General features: G+C 33.6%; 1 protein-coding gene across 2 annotated transcripts in view; it reads left to right on the top strand.

Annotated features, from left to right (window-relative positions):
• RIMKLB (ribosomal modification protein rimK like family member B) overlaps positions 1-21,790 on the top strand; it is an 86,835-nt gene that overhangs the window by 63,331 nt on the left and 1,714 nt on the right. For both annotated transcript variants that reach the window (XM_051963254.1, XM_051963255.1), the window contains exons 3-5: positions 6,604-6,834; positions 11,288-11,374; positions 16,844-17,047. In XM_051963254.1, the coding sequence (XP_051819214.1) occupies positions 6,604-6,834; positions 11,288-11,374; positions 16,844-17,047 (522 nt within the window). The remainder of the gene's footprint in view (positions 1-6,603; positions 6,835-11,287; positions 11,375-16,843; positions 17,048-21,790) is intronic.

Genomic DNA, 21,790 nt, shown 5'->3' with positions numbered 1-21,790 from the left:
ACCATTCTCCAATTGATGGACATCCTTTCATTTTCCAGCTTCTAGCCACTACAAACAGGGCTGCCACAAACATTTTGGCACATACAGGTCCCTTTCCTTTCTTTAGTATCTCTTTGGGATATAAGCCCAGTAGAAACACTGCTGGATCAAAGGGTATGCACAGTTTGATAACTTTTTGAGCATAGTTCCAAATTGCTCTCCAGAATGGCTGGATGTGTTCACAATTCCAATTTGAGGTCTTTCTTAAAAGAAGGGCACATATTTCTGGGCCCACAATTTCTTTTGGTCTGACAACCTTCTCCCTATTGATATAAATAGCAGTATGAATTTAGGAATTGAAAGATTAGTTTTTGGCAATAATGGGATTTGAGCCTGGATTGTTCATTCACTGAAAAGCTGCACTTGTAACTGAACTTCTCGGTAAGGCCAATGAATGCCATTCAGTCTTTCTTGAAGATTTTTTAAGAGTCATAATTGATGAGATTGAATACAGACTGGCCAGGATACATGAACATAGTTTATAGGTACTCTTTTCCACACTTAGAATGGGTTGTTGAAGTAATTCAATCTTGGCACATATTTGACTCTAAGAGTCCTTAGATACAGATGCCTGTTGTCTGGGGATGGGGAGGATGAATGAAACAACTGATGGGCTGTGTTCACAGTTCACCTAAAGATATTATATAGTTAGTGACACTGAGAGGTAACAATTATCTCAAGATAAAGTCAGTCTCTTCATCTTGAATTACTAATGCCCTGAGAATGATCTTAACAGAAGCTTTCTTGATTTTAGACCGAGTGTGACAAGGACAATATTACTACATAGAAGTTAAAAGAAAACACTGTTGAAATTTGGAAAAGCAAATTTATGAAACTACAAACGACTGTGCTTCAAGAAAAAAATAATTCAAAAGTTTCTATGTAGAAAGTATCTTAAAATGATAGTTAAACTTGCAATTACAGTTACTCCTTCAGATTAGCCTTATGTAATACAGATAGAAAGTGAAAATTTAGTAACACCTCATATTTTGAGTTGGGTTACAGTGATCAATATTAGACAACTGACTAAAGGACTACCCAAAACATTGATTCAATTTTCCTTTTTACTTCAATTCCTATCCCCCTACCAAAAAAACTGAAAGCATTCACTATGGCTTCTTCTTTTTTATGCATTTTAAAAAATATATATAATTAATTTTTTAGGTTATATATGTACATTCATTTTTTACATATTTCCATGTTAGTCATGTTGGGAAAGAAAAAGCAGAACAAAAGGGGAAAATCATGAAAAAGAAAGAAAAAGGAAGAAAAAGGTAAAAATTAGTGTGTGTTGATCCACATTTAGTCTCCAAAGTTTATTGGAGTTGTCTTGAATCACTGAATTTCTGAGAACTAAATCTATCATAGTTGATCAACACAATCATGTTGTTTCTGTGTACAATGTTTTCCTGGTTCTACTTGCTTCACTCAGCATCAGTTCATTTAAATCTTTCCAGGCTTTTCTAAAATCAGCCTATTCTTCATTTTACATAGAAAAATAATATTACATTACTTTCATATTCCATAACTTATTCAACCATTCCCCAATCTGTGAGCATCTACTCTTTTTCCAAAAAAAAGGGGCTGCTACAAACATTTTTGCACATGTGGATTCTTTTCCCTCTTTTATGATTTCTTTGGGATACAGATCGAGTAGTGGCACTGCTGAATCAAAATGGTTCACAACTCCACCAGCAATGTATTAGTGTCCCAGTTTTCCCATATTCCATCCAATGTTTATCATTATCTTTTCCTGTCATCTTAGAACATGGCCTCTTCTAGTTCTTAACTCATACCCACTTGATATCATTTCCTAATATCCTACTTTATTTTAATTTCTATTGAAAAGTTAGGCCTTTTCCTAGTCAAGGCCAGTCTTTCTACATGTACTTTTGATCATTTTCCATTTTTTTTCCAGCAGATTACTTCCACTAACATGTTTTACTTATCTAATATTCAGTCTTTGTCTGTCTATTAGCTTCTTCTCTGCACACTAGAGATATCCACCAGTTGTTGATGTGGAGTTTCTCCTCAGCTAAACTCCATGACAAAGTAATATACATTTTTCTATTTTACATTGTGGAGGCTCAGGGTGCAATACCCCTAACATCTGGAAAATATGTGTAAAACCTTTTGGCCCTTTCTTTGTTCCAGAAAAGAATCTGACTTATTATGGTATTCCCAACTCTTAGTACAATGTCTGGCATTTAATAAATGTTTGTTGATTTGACTTGACTTGTATATAATAGCCAGTTAATATCAATTTAATGGATTTGTAGCATCTTCTCTTAGTTGTCCTGTCAGCTTCTTACAATCACACAATCTCAGAATTAGAGGAGACTTCAAAGGATATATAAATCTACCTTGTACCTGAAAAAAAAAATCCCTTTTACAACATACCGCCCAGTATAGATTACCATGCTTTTGCCTAAAGAGCAGTAGTGAAATGGACTCCACTTACTCCAAGAAATGAAGTTGATTTCTTCTCTTCTCAATGTCAAAAAAGGGAAATTACTTTACTCAAGCCCTAAATCTGTTTTGCTTCCAAATAATCACTGCTGCCCTTGAAGGCAGCCCTATCTCTCCCAGTAACCTCAGTTCACAATTTTGGAGTTAAAATTGAGTCTTTTTTTCACTTCCATGTCATCAGATGTCAAGTTTTAGTGATTTGACTTTGACAATATCTTTGGCTTCTCTTCCTTACCCTTCACTTGTTCCATTTTTGTTCCATATGCAACCACTCTTGTTTCAGATATCCCCTTTTCTAATTTACTCCCCATAAAGTTGCCTAAAACAATCTTCCTAAGATTAATGCTATTCTCCTTCTCAAAAACCTTATATTGAGCTCCTCCTTGGTTGTAGAATAAATTATTTTTCATCCTGGCTTAAAGTTATTCCATAAACTAAATCTGCTTTTCTTTTTAGTCTCATTTCTCACCACTTCCAAGCTTATACAGACACACTCTATATTCCAAACCAAAGTATACTGCATACAAGTTTTCTCTGAATTCAATGTACTTCACTCTGCATCTGTAAATTTACAAGATTTATCCACTGTGGCTCTCATGAAGTCTCTCCTCGTGGGTATTCAAAATCTTTCTCTTCTCTCAAGTCTTAACTTAAATTTTTCTACATGATTTTCTCATCTCTTTTGTCTCACCACACCGTATCTTAATTATATACTTTGTTTTATAGGTTGTATCACTCATCATCCCCACCCTCTTAAAACAAATCTTAGTGATTAGAGATGAACATTTTTAAAATCTTAGTATCTACAATCTCTAACACATACCTATATATGTGGTAGGCACTTCAGAAACGTTACAATATATATGTAGATCCCTTCATGCTAAGTGAAAACAATTGAAATTGGTCCAACCTCAGTTTCACAAGCTACACTGGATTATATAATTAATCTTAAAGTTCCTTCCTACCGTTTTCTTCCATGACAAAACATTCAACAAGCAATGGTTTTATTCTTTAAAAAATATACAGAAACCTCTTTCTTTACAGTAAGAAGATAGAGATCCTACTAGAATATAATATTTTTCATTGTTAGACAAGATTTCTATCTCAGCTCTTTTTGTTTCTAGGGAAAGTTTTGATAGGGGGGTGGTGAATCATTATTTGACTGTAATGTAAAATAGAAATATCAATAAAATAGTTTTTTTGTTTTAAAAAAAAGTGTGTATAGGAGATTCTCCTCTCTCTAGTTCATCAACATATATTTTAAGCTCTTACTATAGGCAGGGCACTGTGTGGGAATACTAAAACTTTTATGAAACTTTATCTTCCCTGAATGATTTGTAGCCGGGGCTACATACAAATAAATACAAAATATATGCGAAATTATTTCTAGAGGAAAAGTGTGTTAATAATTGAGAGGATCAGGGCTGGTGAAGATAGCATGATTGTGCTTTAAAGAAATATAAAGATTTTGTAACATGAAAGTTAAGCATGGGTAATAACTTCTGGTAAAACATAGGCAAGTAAGGAAAATTGTGAGCAGAGAAGAGCTAGCAAACTAACTTAACTGGAATGGAAAGTGAAATATGGTCTTATGAAATAAGACCAGAAAAGTGAAAAAAAAATTGTATTTTATCCTAAAGGAAAATAAAATCCACTAAAGATGTTAGACTATGAGTGACATGTTCCAATCTGTGTAGCTACAGAAAGAATGATTTGGAAAGAGCCAAAGTCCAGAAGTAAAGAGATCAATTAAGAAACTTACAATAATCTAGATGAAAGTAATAAGGACTTCAACTAGGTAGTAACTCTGTGAATGGAGAAAAGAATAGGCAGACTTCTCACTTTATAAAAATTCACATTACTCAAATTTAACCTTGCTCAAAAAAATTCTGAAAGAAAATCATTAAAAAAAAAAACAAAACCCACCTATGTTAATTTTACTGTATAGTACTGTGCTCTCAGGTCCTACTCTTCAGCTCCATACCAAGAAAAAAAATACTGTCCAAGAGAAAGCAGATGTGCAGAGACCAATGCCTCTTCTAGATTGGGGATTTACTTGAGACCTCCAGATTCAAAAGAAACATTTGCCCTACTCCATCTAACTGCCCATATGTTCAACCTCTAACTGTCTATCTTCTATACATCTATGCTTGGGTATCTGTTTCTGGCTCCCACCTGTCATCTCTCCTTTTCTGTTTGTGTCTACATGTTTTTCTCAACTCCAGTCAGTTCCCCACTTGGTTAGCTCCAGCATATATCACATGTTTCTCATCTTGCCCTCACTTCTGTGTCTCTCACCCCCCACATGTCCTTGAACTGGGTGCCTCTTCCTTCCCTCCCTTCCTTGTATCCACAGGCAAATCCACATCAGTAAAATGAAAAGTGTACATGGCAAGAGTTGGTATGGGGAAAAAATCAGCAATTGACAACTATTTGGATATGAGATTTGAGAAAGGGGAAAAAATTAAGGATGATTCCTAGTTTGAGGACTTGAAAGACTGGAGGGATGGAGGTGTCATCAAAAGAAGTGGAGAACTTTGGAGAGGAGGAATGTAGTTGAATTAAATATAATGAGTTCTTTTTTAAACAAGTTGAGCCCAAACTATTTGTGGGTCATCATTTAGTAGGAGTCTTGTTTTTATAAACAATTGTAATACAGTGCCCTCAGAGTTCAGGATTGAGTATTTACTGTGTAGATTTGGGAAGTATCTTCATAAAGATAGTAATTGAACCCATAGAAATTAATGAGATCACCAATTGAAGATTTAGAAAGAGAAGCAGCTAAGTATAGAGCATTTGAGGGTTACTCACACTTAGTGGTTAAGTAGATGTTCCAGCAAAAAAGATCCAAAAGAAAGCAGTCTCATAGAAGCCAAAGGAAGAAGTGACAATTAACAGGGTCAAAAGCTTATAAAGGAGATCAAATAGATTAAGGATTGAGGAAAGACTAATTTAGTAGTTAAATAAGATTAAAACTTAGTAACCTTCAATCAAATAGTAAAACTGGAATCCTAGTTCATAGGATTGAGAAGTGAAAGGTGAGGAAATGGGAGATTGCAGAACTCACAGTCTAGACTTTTTTTCCTATTTAAATATAATTTTCATTCTTTTTCCATCATCATCTATTTCTTGTGTTTGATATTTAAAGAAATTTAAAGTATTTGTCATTTTTCATATTGCAGTCTTAATATATTTAAAGCTAGTCATTCAATATCTCCTTACATAGTTTGATCTAAATAATCCAAAGAGGAAAGAATTTTATAAATCTTTCAGCTGAGAAAAAAAAGATTTTGATTCTAAGAATACTAAAACATAGAAATGTTTATCACAGAAGGTCATGGAATTTGTACAAGGTTCTTATAAATTCAAATGAGTGCCCATTTTCACAGTATGATAAAGCATATCATATTAATATGTTCAGAGCAGGAACTATGTTTATTTTTCTTTATATATCTAATGCATCTCTTCATGTAATAAACTCTTTATTATTTTTTTATTAAAGCTTTTTATTTACAAAACACATGCATGGTTAGTTTTTCCAACATTGACCCTTGCAAAACCTTTTGTTCCAAATTTTCCCCTTCTTCCCCCCAGCCCCCTCCCCTAGCTGGCAGGTAGTCCAATCATGTAACAAATGCTTAACAAATGCTCATTAAATTAAATTTAATTGGACTAACCAATTCTCAAGAATTCTTTCTGGCTCTAGGATATGTATATATAACCTATAAAAGTAAAGCTACATTCACTAACAATGTCACCTTGAAAAAAATTCAGGATGAGAGTTTGAGGATTTTAATTATGAATTTAATGGTTTTTTACCAAAAAAATACAAAGTGAAGAAAATATCCTTCCTAATTCCAATATAATGTAACATTTAGTCTGCTTTTATTAAACTGTGAAGTTATGAAACTATGGAGATTGTCATAGTTTTGAATTGTTAGTCATCAATGAATCTTAATGATCAATAACAATGCAGGTTTATTATATGAACTGTGCTTTGGAATATCTGTAGTATTGTGCTTTGTTGCATCTTTTTTGCTGACTACTTTGAACCTTTTAAATAAATGCACTCAAGTTTCTTCTCTCTGTTTGCAGGTCTCCGAATCAATGGGGAGTTGATTACTGCCTATCCTCAGGTGGTGGTAGTAAGAGTACCAACACCTTGGGTACAGAGTGATAGTGATATCACTGTCTTACGTCACCTGGAGAAGATGGGATGCCGGCTGATGAACCGGCCTCAAGCAATCCTGAATTGTGTCAATAAGTTCTGGACTTTCCAAGAGCTAGCTGGCCATGGTGTTCCTCTTCCAGATACCTTCTCTTATGGTGAGACCATCAATAAGAAAATGTAGAATGCTTCCAGATTCAAGTGACAGTTTCAAAAGAATGTACAAATACTTAAGGAAAATTTAGTATGGGAGACTTCATAGAAATATAACTTAAAGACTTTGGGTTTTCAACAGTTTAAGTAGGATAGTTAGGGAATCCTAAATATGGAATTTCATTACTATTCAGTTCAGCAAACTTTTTTTTAAAGTATCCACCAAATTTGAGGACTTGTACAAAGATTTGGGGATAGAAAGACAAAAAGCCCCTGCTTTCAAGGAATTTATATTCTACTAGAGGCTAAAAATATTGTTAGTTGTTCAGTTATTTCACCTGTAGTAACTCTCTATGACCTTATTTGTAGTTTTCTTGGTGAAGATACTGGAGTGGTTTGTCAACTTTTTTCCCCAGATCAGTTTACATTTGAGGAATTGGATGAAATGACTTGCCCTAGGTCACACAGTATCTGAAGCCAGGATTAAACTCTTAAAGATGAGTCTTCCTGATTCTGAGTCCAGTGCTCTGTCTGCTGTTCACCTAATTGCCCCCAAAATATTTTTCAAAAGTAAAGTAAATGCAAGATAGAGGTACCAGGAAAGATTTCCTATAAGTGTAGTGCCTAACCTAAACCTTAAAAGAAACTGAGAATGCTAAAAGTTGAGGAGTTGAGGAGATAATGTATTCCAGGTATAAGAAACAACATGTTCAAAGGTATGGAAGCAAAAACTGATTTCTCAAATTCTAATCATGGCATAGAGGTCAATCTGGCTATAATGTAGAGTTCATAAAGGAAGAACTAGTGTGAAATGATGAATTGTTATCATGCAAGCGCTGAATCCCATGCCAGCAATTTGTATTTTATCTTATTATTTTGATAGGTATGTGGAGGATTGAAGAAGGTAACCAAAAGTATTGAAGTAGAACTAGGGCAGTATTCTTGTGAGCAAAGACAAGTAAATAGATATATGCGCTGTTAGAGATAGAATTAACAAAAATTGGTACCTGATGGATAAGAAGAACCAGAGATAGGGAATAGTTGAGAATGGCTAAGGTTGCCCACTTTGGTAATTAAAAGGTTCATTTTTGTCCTCAAAAACAATAGGGGAATTGGAGATTCATAGAGAAGATAATGAATTTTAAGAGACATTAACTTTATACATCTTACTGAGAGTTGATGATCTAGTATTATAGAGGTCAGAATAAAGATAAAGTTTTATTAAATAGATTGGGAGACATCTGCAAAGAAATGAACCTCATAGGAGGATGTAATATTTTCCTATTTATGTTAGCATTTTGTAAACCCACATTCCTTTCCCTTTCAGTGTTTCAGTAATAACAAGAAGATACTTTTAAACATTGGTACAAATCAGTGAGGCACTGTAATCTTTGAAAAAGAGTGCAACAGAAATTCTTGGGCTTTAATTAAGGGAGAAGACTTTGTTCTTCCTTTCTCTGATTATCTTCATTATTAAGATTATGAAGCAAAAAATACTTACCATTGAGCAGTTATGGGATTTATTTGTGCAGTAATCTTCCCATTTTGCACATCTACAATGCAAAGAATTTTTTTTAAAGACCTTGTCTTTAGGTTTTTAATTTTTTTTTTCAATTTTGAATTCCAAATTCTCTCTCCCTTCCCTTTCCCTGAGACAGTGAAGAACTTTATGTAGAATATACTTATGTAATCCAAGACATAGTTCCACATTAGTCATTTTGTGGAAGAAAACACAGACAAAAAAAAAAACAAAAAAACAAAAAAAAGTAAAAAATGTTATTCTTTGATTTGCATTAAGATACATTAATTCTTTCTGTGGAAGTAAAATCATTTTTCATCATGAGTACTTAAGAAATGTTTTAGAGCATCATATTGCTAAATCATCCAAAACTGATCACTGTACGATATTGCTGTTATAATGTTTTCTTGGTTCTGCTCACTTCACTTTGCATCAGTTTGTATAAATAAGTCTGTACAGGTTTTTCTGAAATCAGCCTGATCATTTTCCCTTTTTATGCTCTCTTTGGGATATAGACCTAGTAGGTATTGCTGGATTTTGATAGCCCTTTGGGCTTAGTTCCAAATTGCTTTCCAGAATAGTTGCATCAGTTCACAACTCTACCAACATTGCATATGCGATGCAACCCTTCCAACATTTACTGTTTTTTTTTTCTGTCATATTAGCCAATCTGATAATATTTTGAGGTAGTAATGCATTTATTTCAATTTGCATTTCTCTAATCAATAGTGAAGATCTTGCGTTTAAGAATAGATTTTCTTTACCAATATCAAGAATTCTTAAATTCTAGCTCCTTTTTGAAGTCAGGAGGACCTGAGTTCAAATCTGATCTCAGACTCTTAACACTGCCTAACTGTGTGACTTTGGGCAAGTCACTTAATCTCAGTGGTCTCAGAAAGAAAAAAAAAAAAAAATCTAGCTCCTTCAAGAAGATCTTTGTTTCTTGAAGGATATTTTACAACTCTGAGATATCTTATGTCATGAAGTCTTAAGGATCCAGAGAATAGGAAAGATGAGTAAATGCTGCATTGTTAAGCTATATAACTTAATACTTCTACTTTTTAAAAAATTAAGTAGGATAATTCCCTTTTAATTCTGAATATAGACATCTTGCCATGATAAATAAAGCAGAAAGGGTCACACCATCTTGGTTCAGTTTGCAAACTTTTCTTGGCTTCAGCTTTTCAGCAAGATTTGTGCTGATCTTTGTGTTGACTCGGAACTAAAGACAAAAAGGAAACAGTACCTAGCCTCAATGAGCTTATGTTTCTAATGGTATTTGTAATTAAGAAGATTAAAAATTAGTTCAGAAGAATTAGTAATAAAAATCAGGGCTTTCAAAAAAGATAAGGATTCTCCAATGTAGAGTTGAAGAGGAAATTATTTTAACATCTCCTTGTTTATCTTGGAATTCTTGTTTAAATGATAGGAAGACCAAGGCTGAGGTGAAGTACAAAAATTTAGGATTTTAGAGTCAGCATCTGGTTTCAAGTCCTACCTCTGCCACTTAATGCTTATGTGACCATGGGCTATTTACAAACTATTAGTGCCTCGGTTTCCACATCTTTAAAAGGAAATATTTGGTAGATGATTTCTAATGTCCTTTGCTGGTCTAAACTTCTAATTTTCTGATCCTATGAATGTCTTCCAACTCTTAGGTTTTGTCATGTCCAAGATAAACAAGGAGATGTTAAAATAGTACTTAATTACTTTAAATTAGCTCAAGCTGCAGGTGCCAGATAAATTATACCCTTGGGTACTAAAAAAATCTTTGGATTTTGAGCCAGGATAGTGGAATGCACACTTATTTTCCAATTTTTGGTTTTGCCATTAATTTAGTTTATAACCTTAAGTAATTTCTATCTCTGGGCCTTGTTTCTTATATGGAAGATGGGGATGAGATTGAGAGTTGGACTAATTTATCTATATCGTCACTTTTAGCTTAAAAGTCTGTGAACATAGGATTCTTGACTTCTTTGCAGTTGAGTGCTTTTTCACTTCTGGACTGTATGTAAAAGTATAAACTACCATGCCAGATTTTTTAAATTGCCCTTTTCTACTTGTTGAAATGATGTTAGCTCAACTAACATGTATATTTGTCAAACCTGACTCTGGAGGACTGTCCATTTTTATTTATAAAAGGAGGAGGTTGAAATAAGCGATATCTAAACTTTCTCCTAGCTCTGACATTCTAAGAGTAGAACTTACCTTTAGCAAAACCTTCTTGGTCTACATCCCAACACTAGTAAGACAATACCTATTACCCCATTTGAAATGAGATAATATGGAATACACTTAACATAGCTGAAAATCATTTCTTCCTATAGTCAGCAGGAAAGAAGGATGATAGTGGTAGGGGTTGAAAATAATTTTCATGGCATGACAAGTGAGCAAAAGAATTCCCAATGGGAAAAAGTATGTAATGGACTGCTTAACTGTGAAGGGACGTGAGTGAGGCTAGAACAGAGTTGGTGAGCTAAGAAAAGAGGGCAGAATGAAAATATATTTAGGAAGGAGGAAAAAATGATAGGAGGTTATGATAACTTCAGAGTTGAAGAGCTTAAAAGTGACACAGTTATCGGTTATGATGAAAATTTTAAAGTACTACTAATTCTATGGATACCTGAGTTAGAGCAAAGATATAGATTGTGGGTATTGAAAAGTTTGGTGAAATATCCATATCGTTGAAATATCTATCAAGGATAGATAACATGTATGGGGGGGTGGGAGGGGCGGGTTAAGATTTCTCTTATCTACTCTAAAATGTACAAGTAGTTTGGAACTAAAATCAATCTTTATTTTTCCAGAGTTTGTTTTCTTCCTAAAATTTAAAGGATTTTGATCATCAAAGTAGGGTTTCCCTTTGACCTCCTTTTTTCAAGTACAGTTTAGAAGAGAACAATTATGAAACTTTTTATGTTTTGTTTTCTTTAAAACAGGTGGTCATGAAAATTTTGCTAAAATGATTGATGAAGCAGAAGTATTGGAATTCCCAATGGTCGTGAAGAATACACGGGGTCATAGAGGTGTGTATAAGTGATAGACATAGACACACACACACACACACACACACACACACACACAGAGAGTGGGGAAGTAAGAAGGAATAGTTTATGGAATGGATTTATTTTTTTCTTGATCAGATGAAAGCAATTATATTCTTCTTTTCTGTTTCTTTCTAGGTACTGATTAGATCATAGTAGTAAGAAATAATTTTTGAATCAAGAAGAAAACAGTTTCTGAAACAGTGATTTTTAAAGACACTATAGAAAGAAATTGGAAAACCTATTAGATAGCCATAATAGCAATAGCTAATATTTATAAAGTAGAGTTGATAATGAATACAAATTATCATGGAATTACTTTGAAATAGAAGAAAGAAGTTTTAGCTCAGGACTAGAAGAAAGGCAAAGATTCATTTGTCCATAGACTTTATATTGCTAATATTAAAGTCAGAGATAAAACTAAAAAATCAGATGAAAAAATGTATTAAGCTTTCACTATGTTTCAGGCATTGTGCTAAGGTATTAGGGATACTAATGATTAAGACAGACCTTTAAGTTACTTGTACTTTCTAAAAGAGATAACACATAAAGAGGATGCAGGGGAAGGAAAGAGAGAGGAAAATAAGCAAGATGATAATGAAATGGAGAGTCCCACCAACTGCCAAGTGCCAAGATATTATTTCATTTTCTCACAAATTCATTCCTTCTTTTTGATTCCCAATGGTTACCCTAATTCAAATCCACATTAACTTTCCTAGATTATTCTAGTAGCCTTCTAACTGTTCTACCTGCTTCTACTCTATCTTTCCCTGCTTCTTTCTTTCTCATACCAGAGTAGGCTTTCCTTATGCACATTTCTGATACCAAAAATCTCATTTCTCAAAAACCTTCAGTGATATAAATGGCAAGCCTGCTTAGTTTAAAACTCCCCAAACTTGTTCCAACTTCTAATCATATTATCTTATTTGATCCTCACAACCACTATGGGAGGTAGGTCCTATTACTATCCTCTCTTTACAACAGAGGAAATCAAAGTAACTGATGTTGGATGGCTTGCCCAAGATTATACAGCTACAAAATATCACAGGTGGGATTTGAACCCAGGTCTTCCTGACTCCAGGACCAACACATCAGGCTGCTTCTAGTTATCATGTCATGTCTTTTCTGCTAGACTCACAAGCTCTTTATATTCCCAAATCTAGCTTACTGCCTGTAACATAGTAGATGCACCCTTAATAAAATTCATTAGAATTGAGTAATATTTAAATTTACCTTTAATAATTTAGCTGATAATACCTGCATATTCTGCCTGAAGTTAATTGGTTCTAGGAAAATATAATGTAAGAAAAAATAGTGTTAATGGACATTTAGGTTCTCAAGAGCTTCACTTGTGCTATGAGCAATATATAATAGTGATTAACTGGTTGAAGTTGGAGCTACCATACTAAGTCATCTCAGACGATCCAATTTGACTCTTTGACAATTAAATAATATTGTAATGAAGCTTGCTTACACTTAAGTTGCTTGCAAAATAGCATTGATCAGAACAATATATGACTATCACAGATAAAAATCACAAGTATCATTCATTTCTTTTTGTTTTTATCTATAACTCATTTGATAAAAGAAATTATTAAGGAGAGACTTGTGTTTTATTATTAAAAGTCTATCCTGTACCAAAATAATCTTTATTAATACCCATATTTTTCTCTCTGCTCAGGAACTTTCAGTGGAGCTCAACTATTATCTTTAAGATAAAATTTAAACTCTTCAATTAGGCATCTGAAATTCTTCACAATCTGACCCCCTCCAGGCTTATTTCATATTCTTGTCTTTTATATAGTAATTGGTGTCATGGTCCGATGATTCCTTGTGTTTTGAGGGAATGTTCCAATGGCCCAATGCTCTCCTTTAACATAAAACAAACAAACAAAAAAAGATGTAAATCTTCAATATACTTTATTATGATGTTTATAATTATTTTTTGATTTATTCATTATATGCCTATAGTAACTATAGTGAAAGCTTTGGCCCTAGCCTCCAAAATGTTCTCTTATTTATAAAAACTCCACAAAAAATTAAAACTCAACCTCACAAGTATGAATGTTTTATTGCAGCATTGTGAAAGAATTAAAAGAAGTAATCCAGCTAGACCATATGTTTATTTCATCTGCAGGGCTCCATATAAATTTTTTTGTTCTGCAAATTTTATCAAATATAAATTACACTTAATATAGTAATTACATAGTAACTTAATTTTGATGTTAAACTTTATCTGAACAAAGGTTTGCAGTGTTTGGCTTAGTATCTGATAAACATAGTCTTAAATCTGGTTCCAAATCAAGTTTATTTTCATGTTTTGATTTAAATTAAACAATAATAAAATGAAAATGCTTGCTCATACAAATTTGTGGTGAAATATGATTAAAAAAAAACTTTTATAAACTCTCTTGCAAATAAGAGCATGACATTCAGTTTGCACTGATTTCTTCTGGCAGTTTAAACATAATTTGATGGCAGATTGAGAAACTATAGGAGTTTGTGCTTAGTCAGAAATAGTCAGTTTGACCTAATCAAACTTAAAACACTGAAATCATTGCACTCATGTAAAATAGACATTTACAAATTAGTATAATAAATAAATGAATAAACAAAAACCTGTAATGCTTCAAAAATTCATATGCTTGCTGCCACAGAGAAAAATGTATTTGTAACATAACTGTGCAAATTAAGTATTTATGGTTCCAGTCAAATTAGTTACAATAGCCAGAATTTAGCCTTCCATTTCCTGCCTTCAGCTCTCTTTATAAGTTGTCCCCATGCCTAGAATATCCTCTTTTCTTCCTTCTCATAGAAAATTTCGTTTTCTTCAAAGCTTAGTTCATGTGCCATCATCCATTGTAAAGGTTTTCTAAAATCTTTATTCCTTGTCTTTCAGTACACATCCCTATGCTTCCCTTTCAACATGAAAGGAATTACATTCTAGGATGTACCATGTAAGAAGTAAAATAAATTAATTTCTTTCATGAAGACAATTCTATTTAATAAATTATTCCTCCCAAATCCCCAGCATAAAGTAGCCCCAGAAGCCCAACCAGTTCATTTCTTGTCAGCTACACTGCTTTGTTTTGTATTTCTCAATGTCATGCTGCCATCTTCACTCCCACTTTCAGTTTCCTCTTATGTGTTGTCTTCCTGTTAGATGTATCTTCTTGAGGTCAAGGTTGTCTTTATTTGTGTCTAGAATACTTAGCATTGTTTCAGGCACATAGGTGTTTAATTTTTATATTATGTAACACTTCCTCACATTATAAAGTTATTATTGGAACACAATCAAATTAATTGATGAGGCCCTTAATTCTGTTTCTTGTCAACTAACCAGTTTGGTTATACCATTTTTGGTATAATTTTAGAAAGAGATCATCTGCATATGTTCGTCTTCACTAATTGGAAATCAGTTTCTGCTCATTACAAAGAAAATTAGCTCATCCTTCACTGAGTCTTTATCACTATTTTTCCAGCTAAGTATGGAAAGGGTTTTGTATCCAAAACTTATTCATATGATTTTAGGTAGTAGAGAATTATCCCTTCCACAGTCTCTTCCAAAACATTTAGATGTACTGTAATAAATCTTTGCTCATTCTACCCTGTCCTCTCTCCATTACACAATTTCTTTTTTTCACGGTGACTTTTGTAATATTTCAATAAGTTAATATAATTATTTTCTAAATATTTCCCATACAAAGAACAGAGCTTGTCCCCTTGACAATCATTGGAAATCCCTAGCCCAAAGGAAGCCTATTCTTCTGATCCTTCTAGTTGTTTATATGTTTTATCTTCTCCTTTAAATATCATGTATATTATCTATTTACTTATTGTAAATTCAACACTTTTGTCAGTATCCCCAGTGAATTGCACATAGTATTTCAAAAATGCTTAATGGATTACATTGCCCTGCTTTTCATGATGATAATTACATCTTTCTGCAGACTGACCCCTTTATAGTCCTCTTTAAGTTATCTTTAAAAATCAGAGAATTTAAGTGATGAAAATATAAAGCCAAAAGAATCAGAATTTAATTCTTGTGAAGAGAAGAGCCATTGTTCTGACTATTCATGGATACTTAAGTTGAAATACTTTGTCAGTGCAATAGTTTACATGGAAAACTAAGGCTTCTTTTGCATTACATTTATATTACATTACATTTACATAACCTAAATGGATTAAAATAAGTTAACTTAGAAATTTGGTCACTATTTACATTGCTTCTATGGGAAATTGTGTTCATTACTATTTTATAAATGAATTTTTGGAGCAAAACCTTTTTGTAAGTGAGGAACTGACTCTATGGCATCAGCAAGGGAGATAGTTATAGAGATGAACCTGTGCAACCAGGAGATCATTATATACTTCAACAAGGATATTGTATGAGGATGTATTCTGATGGAAGTGGATTTTTTCAACAAAGAGAAGATCTATTCAGTTCCAGTTGATCAATGATAGACAGAAGCAGCTACACCCGAAGAAAGAACATTGGGAAATGAGTGTGAACTGTTTGCATTTTTGTTTTTCTTCCCAGGTTATTTTTACCTTCTGAATCCAATTCTTCCTGTTGAACAAGCGAACTGTTCGGTTATACACACATATATTTTATCTAGGATATAGTATAACATATTTAACATGTATAAGACTGCTTGCCATCTAGGGAAGGGGGTTGAAGAAAGGAAGGGAAAAGTCAGAACAGAAGTGAATACAAGGGATAATGTTGTAAAAAAAATTACCCAGGCATATGTTCTGGCAATAAAAAGTTACAATTAAAAAAAAGAGAGAGATGAACCTGCTCAACCTTATCAGATATTGTTTTTTTTAGCTAGACTATACACCCTTTTCTCTAAAAGGCAAATTTTTCTCCCAGCTTTTCCCATTTTCACTACTTTGGTATCTTAGTTACTTTATTATTTTATTATTAAACGAATCAAAATGTCCCTTTTTGAGAGATCATGATGTTCTTGGTTGTTTTCAGTAAAGAAAGCCTATGCCTTTGCTTAGAAAAGATACTAAAGAATGTGAAATGAAGGTTATTATGGCAGAAATGCTTTCAAATGGCTTTGGAGTAGTAGTGGAAAAGAAAGGATAAGATCCCAAAATAGAAGTATAGTATATCAAGTCTCATATTCAAGTCATTTTTATTATCACTACTACTCTTGGGAAACATTTTAATACAGTTAAATATATATAATATAGTTAAAATGAAATGGAAATTGCTCCTTTATCTTTTCTTGTTCCCATTTTCCATTAAACAAAGTTTTACTTAATATCAGACTTTAAGATTTCACTAAATGAGCATGACAGTTCAATGTGAAAAATTAAAATATTTCTGATTTAAGTATCATGGTATTGGGTGGTGGGTGCCAAAAAAGGAGACAGAATTAATTATCAATTGCCATAGTACAATTACTTTAGCACCCTTTTGTTTTCTTCTTACTTAAGGTAAAGCTGTTTTCCTGGCTCGAGATAAGCATCACTTGGCTGATCTAAGCCATCTTATTCGCCATGAAGCTCCATACCTATTCCAGAAGTATATAAAGGAATCCCATGGCCGGGATGTACGTGTCATTGTGGTGGGAGGCCGTGTAGTAGGCACTATGCTGCGCTGTTCAACTGATGGAAGAATGCAAAGCAACTGCTCGCTAGGTATAAATTGTAATGTTATCATATTATATAAGTGGATAATTTAGTTGTTCCAGGGGGCACTTACATAAATTTTTTTATTTCATAAATTATAAATAATAGTGCTATACACCTATATAGAACAACATAATATAGTACAGTATAGGATACAGATTCTGAGGATTTAGATATTATCAAGGATTGAACTTAGGTCCTCAGAATCCCTATAGTCTATGTGTTCTTAATCAAATTATTCATTCCCATGAGTCTCAGTTTCTTCATTTTATGAATAAGGGGATTAGACTAGATGATGCCCACAATTTTTTTGCAGCTATAGATTCTAGAATCTACAATCTAAATATGAAGATAGTACTGTAAACCTGCTGTTAAATAGGGTGTATATTTTAAATTATTTTTGGAACAGCAAAAAGAAATATTCTCTGAACTTTCAATTCTCTTTTTCCATTTCCAGTTTGTAAATAGGATGTTTTTTAGTCTCACCTCCCTAGTTCTATTCTCCTACACCTTTGTAGGGTCCTCAAAACCCCATACTGTGTTGTGGTTTGATAGGCAGAAGGAAGAGTGAGGGGTGACAGAAGTAGTTCCTTCATTAGAAGCTTTACAGCTGAAACCTTGGCCAGTAGTATTTGGGGGAAAGGCATTTTTTCACCCTATTATTTTTGTGCTTTGTATATAATTAATACATTGCTTACCTAAAAGTATAGGATATATATAGCTCAAAGAGACCCTAGAGATGATACCATCAAAACCCTTTATTTTTAACAAATCAGGATATTGAATTCCAGAGGGTTGCCACAGTGTATCCAAGTTTACACAGGCCAGTGTAATGCTAAATTGGGATTTGGACCCAGTTCCTCAGGTACCATAGAGATCTACTAATGTGTATGTAAATTATTCTCAAGTAGACAGTGTTCGTTTTTAATGTCAATACTATTATGTTCAAAACTACTATCTTCAAATACTATTATGTGCAAAAAAAATACAGTATTAAAATTAGATTGTAAGCTCTTGAGGACAGAGACTGGTTTTTTTGTCTCTTTTTGTATCCCCAGCACTAAGTATAATGCCTATCTTATAGAAGGTATTTCATAAATGTTTATTGCCTAACTGGATGATTCATCTCAAAGTCAGGAAGACCTAAGATCACATCTTAACTGTGACATATACTTGTTGTGTGGGACTCTGGACAATCATTGAATCTCTCAGTGCCCTGTGCAGTTCTCTGAAACTATCAGTTCCAAAGCAATAGCTGATCTGTATTGGTAGAAAGAATTTCCTCAAAGGGAGATAATCACATCAATAAAATCACAGCTCTGGCCATAAATTTAAATTCTAGATGAAAACTATATTTGTGAACATTATATATGTATAACCTAATGCCTAGGTTAAGATTTGCTTGGAATAAGATCATAGGCTTTAGATGTGGAAGGCACCTTAGTGGTTATTTAGCTCAGCCTCCTTATTTTACAGATGAGGAAACTATCAAATTTAATTTTTTTCAACTAACAAAAATTTTTTTCTACTTCATACCTTCCTCCAACCCATTAATAAAATAGAAAAACAAAAACAATACTTATATAACAAATATGCATAATCAAATGAAATTAATTTTTTCACTTGGCTGATCATTTTCATATATCCAAAATATATCTTCTACATTCTATATTGAGTCCATCATCAGTCCTCTGAAATTGTGATTATTCATTATGTGGATCACTTTTATAGTCTTTCAACATTGTTTGTCTTTACAAATTTATGTTAATTATATAAATTATAATTAATTAATATATAAATTCTTCTGATTCTACTCATTTCACTCTGCATCGATTCATATAAATAAATTCACAAAGTTCAGGGTACTCTGAACTTGTCCTTGAAAACATTTTTTAATATTAAATTTTCTATTGAGTACAGGTTTGGATGTCATTATTTTCTCTCATTCAATATTAATGGATAATTTTGCTAGATATGATGTTTTTATCTGTAGGCCTAATTCTGATTGCTAGTAGATATCATTCCAGGACTTTGGTCTTTTATTGTGATTGTTAAGTCCTGTACAATTGTAGCTTCACAGTATTTGAATTGTTTTTTCTTGTTTCTTGCAAAATTTTCTCTTTGATATGGGGGTTTTAAAATTTGGCCAAAATATTCTTGTGTGTTCTCCACAAAGGCTCTCTTTGAGGTCCATCAGAGGATTTTTTTCTAATTCTGCTTTTTTCTGATGTTCTATCACTCTGAAACAATTTTATTGGATTATTTCTTGCACTGTTGTATCAAGGTTCTTTTTTTGGTCACAGCTTTCAGGTAGTTTAATAATTCTTATATTTTTTCTTTATCTGTTCTCCAGATCTGTTGTTTTTCTTATGTTTTACATTTTGTTCTATTTTTTTCATTATTATCTATTTTGTTATTTTTTTGGTCTCATAGCTTCACTAGCTTTCCCTTGCCCAATTGTAATTTTCATAGAATTATTTTCATCTTTGAGACTCTATCTCCTTTTCTAGTTGGTTAATTTATTTTTCAATAATTTTGTTTTTCTTGGATGGTTTTTAATTTTTTTCTTCTTTATTTTTAGTTCTTCCTCAAATTTTTAGAAAATTTGATTTCTAAATAATTTTTTGAACTTCTATAAATTGTCTCTGGGTAGGGAGTTATTTAACATTACTCTTTGAGGTAGAAAAAACTTTTTTTTACTTCAGTGTCCTCTGAAAATGAAACCTGGTCTTCCCTGTTCTCATAGTAAGTCTATATATGATTGGGTTCTTTGCTGATTCATATTTTTAATTAGGAATATTAATGTAAGCTTCTAATCACGGGATGTGGAGATAGTACCTTTAGCTTCACCTTGGCTCTCCCCTTTGACCTGAAGCCCCTAACCAAAAGCTCCACCCTCCAGAAAGTGCCCAAAGTCAGCAGTGTCCTTGCCCTACTGCCTCTGTACTTCTGGTGTGCTGGCTCCTTCCTGCTCAGGGTCGTGCCTCTGCAGCACAGCTAGGTCTGGCATTCCCAATCAACCAAGATTCCCTCAGTCTTCCCTGACTCAGACATGCAGAAGGTAAAAATTTCTGTGGTTCCTGCTGAGGCTCTGATCAAACCCAGCTCACCCCAAGGGTTCCCACTTGCTGTTTCTGGGAATTAGCCCACAACTTGACATTGGTAAATCCCAGGTCTGGGGTCTTTATTCAGATTTTCTTGGGTTGTATCAGATGGACCCCTGTTTTACTCCAAGTCTTCTTGATTTTTCACCAGTCTATGTTCACCATGAAGCACAAATTTGTTACGTTTGTAGGGGAAATCTGGAGAGCTTGAAATTTGCCAACCTACTCCATCATCTTCCCAGAATCATCCTCATACCACCATTATCCTAGACTACTGCAGTAGTCTTCTATTTGATTTCATGTCTTTTCTCCTCTTCAATCCATATTTGATACAGCTGCCAAATTGAATAAAGTCAGTTTCTGTTTTATGTAAATTACACATTATGCACCTTTGACTTGGGTAATGGTTTCTGAAAGAAGTCTGCATTCCAAAATATCCTGTTAACTTGACTGTGCTCTCTCTCTACACTCTTGTCCATTGGCTTGGATTTCTGCTGTATCCCCCCCCCAAAAAAAAAAAATTCCCCAAAACCCTTAAAGTGAAAGCAGAACTGACACATGGAGAGACTGGGTGCTGTCAGATCAGGGGCAGGGCTTAAGACTCCTGGCAGGGGGAGAGAGACCTGTGTTCCTGTTCTGTGTGTCTGTCTTTACTCTGTCCATACTAAGTACTGTATGTCTATCTGGCCCTGTCTGACCCTGAGTCTCATGTGTTGCCTCTTCTTTCCTGTGTCTTGTCTATGTCTGGGCCCCACATTCTTCTCCCATGTTTTCTCATGGTTCCAGCCAGGCCCCAGGGCCCCTTCTTTTTCACCTTCAACTCCTGCTTTTGTATCCCTAGTCCCCACATATAGTCCCCTCAAACTATATCCTGGTCCCTTCACTCCATGGACAGCACCTTTCCTTCCTGCCACCTTTCTCTCCCTCCTGTTCCCATGTCCACAATCAATTTCATTTTACATAAAAATCACTTTACGTAGAAGTTACAAAATGGTCTACTTACAAAAAAGCAAGAATATCTATATTTTAAAATTAGTGTTGTCCTTGTCATTCCCCTAATTGAGAAGCTTAAGTGCCTTTCTGTTATGTCACCAAGATAAAAAACAAAAACTTTTTTTTGTTTAGTATTTAAAACACCACATAATTTGTTTCTAGCTTTGGTCAAAATGTTATTTTGCCTTGGAGCACTTCTTATTCCAGCCAAAATGGCTTACTTATTCTTCCCCATACATGACTTTCCATTTCTGAGGAAGCTAGATAATGTAGTGGCTAGTGTTAGAAAGTTCTGACTTCAAATCCATCCTTAAGATACTTGCTAGATAGATCTATTACAGCACTACCTCCTGGGGTGGTTGTAAAAATCACATGAAATCATTATAAAGTGTTTAACATATAGTAAACATTACATAAATTTTAGCTACAATTATTTATATCATAGTACTTGTGTGAACAAAAACATAGATATTTTCAGAATCCAACCAAGCCATTAAGTATTAACTTCCTAAGTGGTAAAAGGAAAGGCTTAAATAGAACACATTATGGCTTTTGAGGACTTCACATCTTAGTTCTAAAAAATAGGGTTAGGGGATCATTCATGAATAAAGAGGTTGAATTTAGGACCCACTTTTATGTCTCTAGAAGATAGAAA

The sequence above is a fragment of the Antechinus flavipes genome, chromosome 5 (assembly GCF_016432865.1).
Source record: "Antechinus flavipes isolate AdamAnt ecotype Samford, QLD, Australia chromosome 5, AdamAnt_v2, whole genome shotgun sequence".
Taxonomy (NCBI): Eukaryota; Metazoa; Chordata; class Mammalia; order Dasyuromorphia; family Dasyuridae; genus Antechinus; species Antechinus flavipes.
The sequence above is the reverse complement of the archived record's forward strand: the minus strand, read 5'-3'. Positions and strand labels throughout refer to the sequence as shown.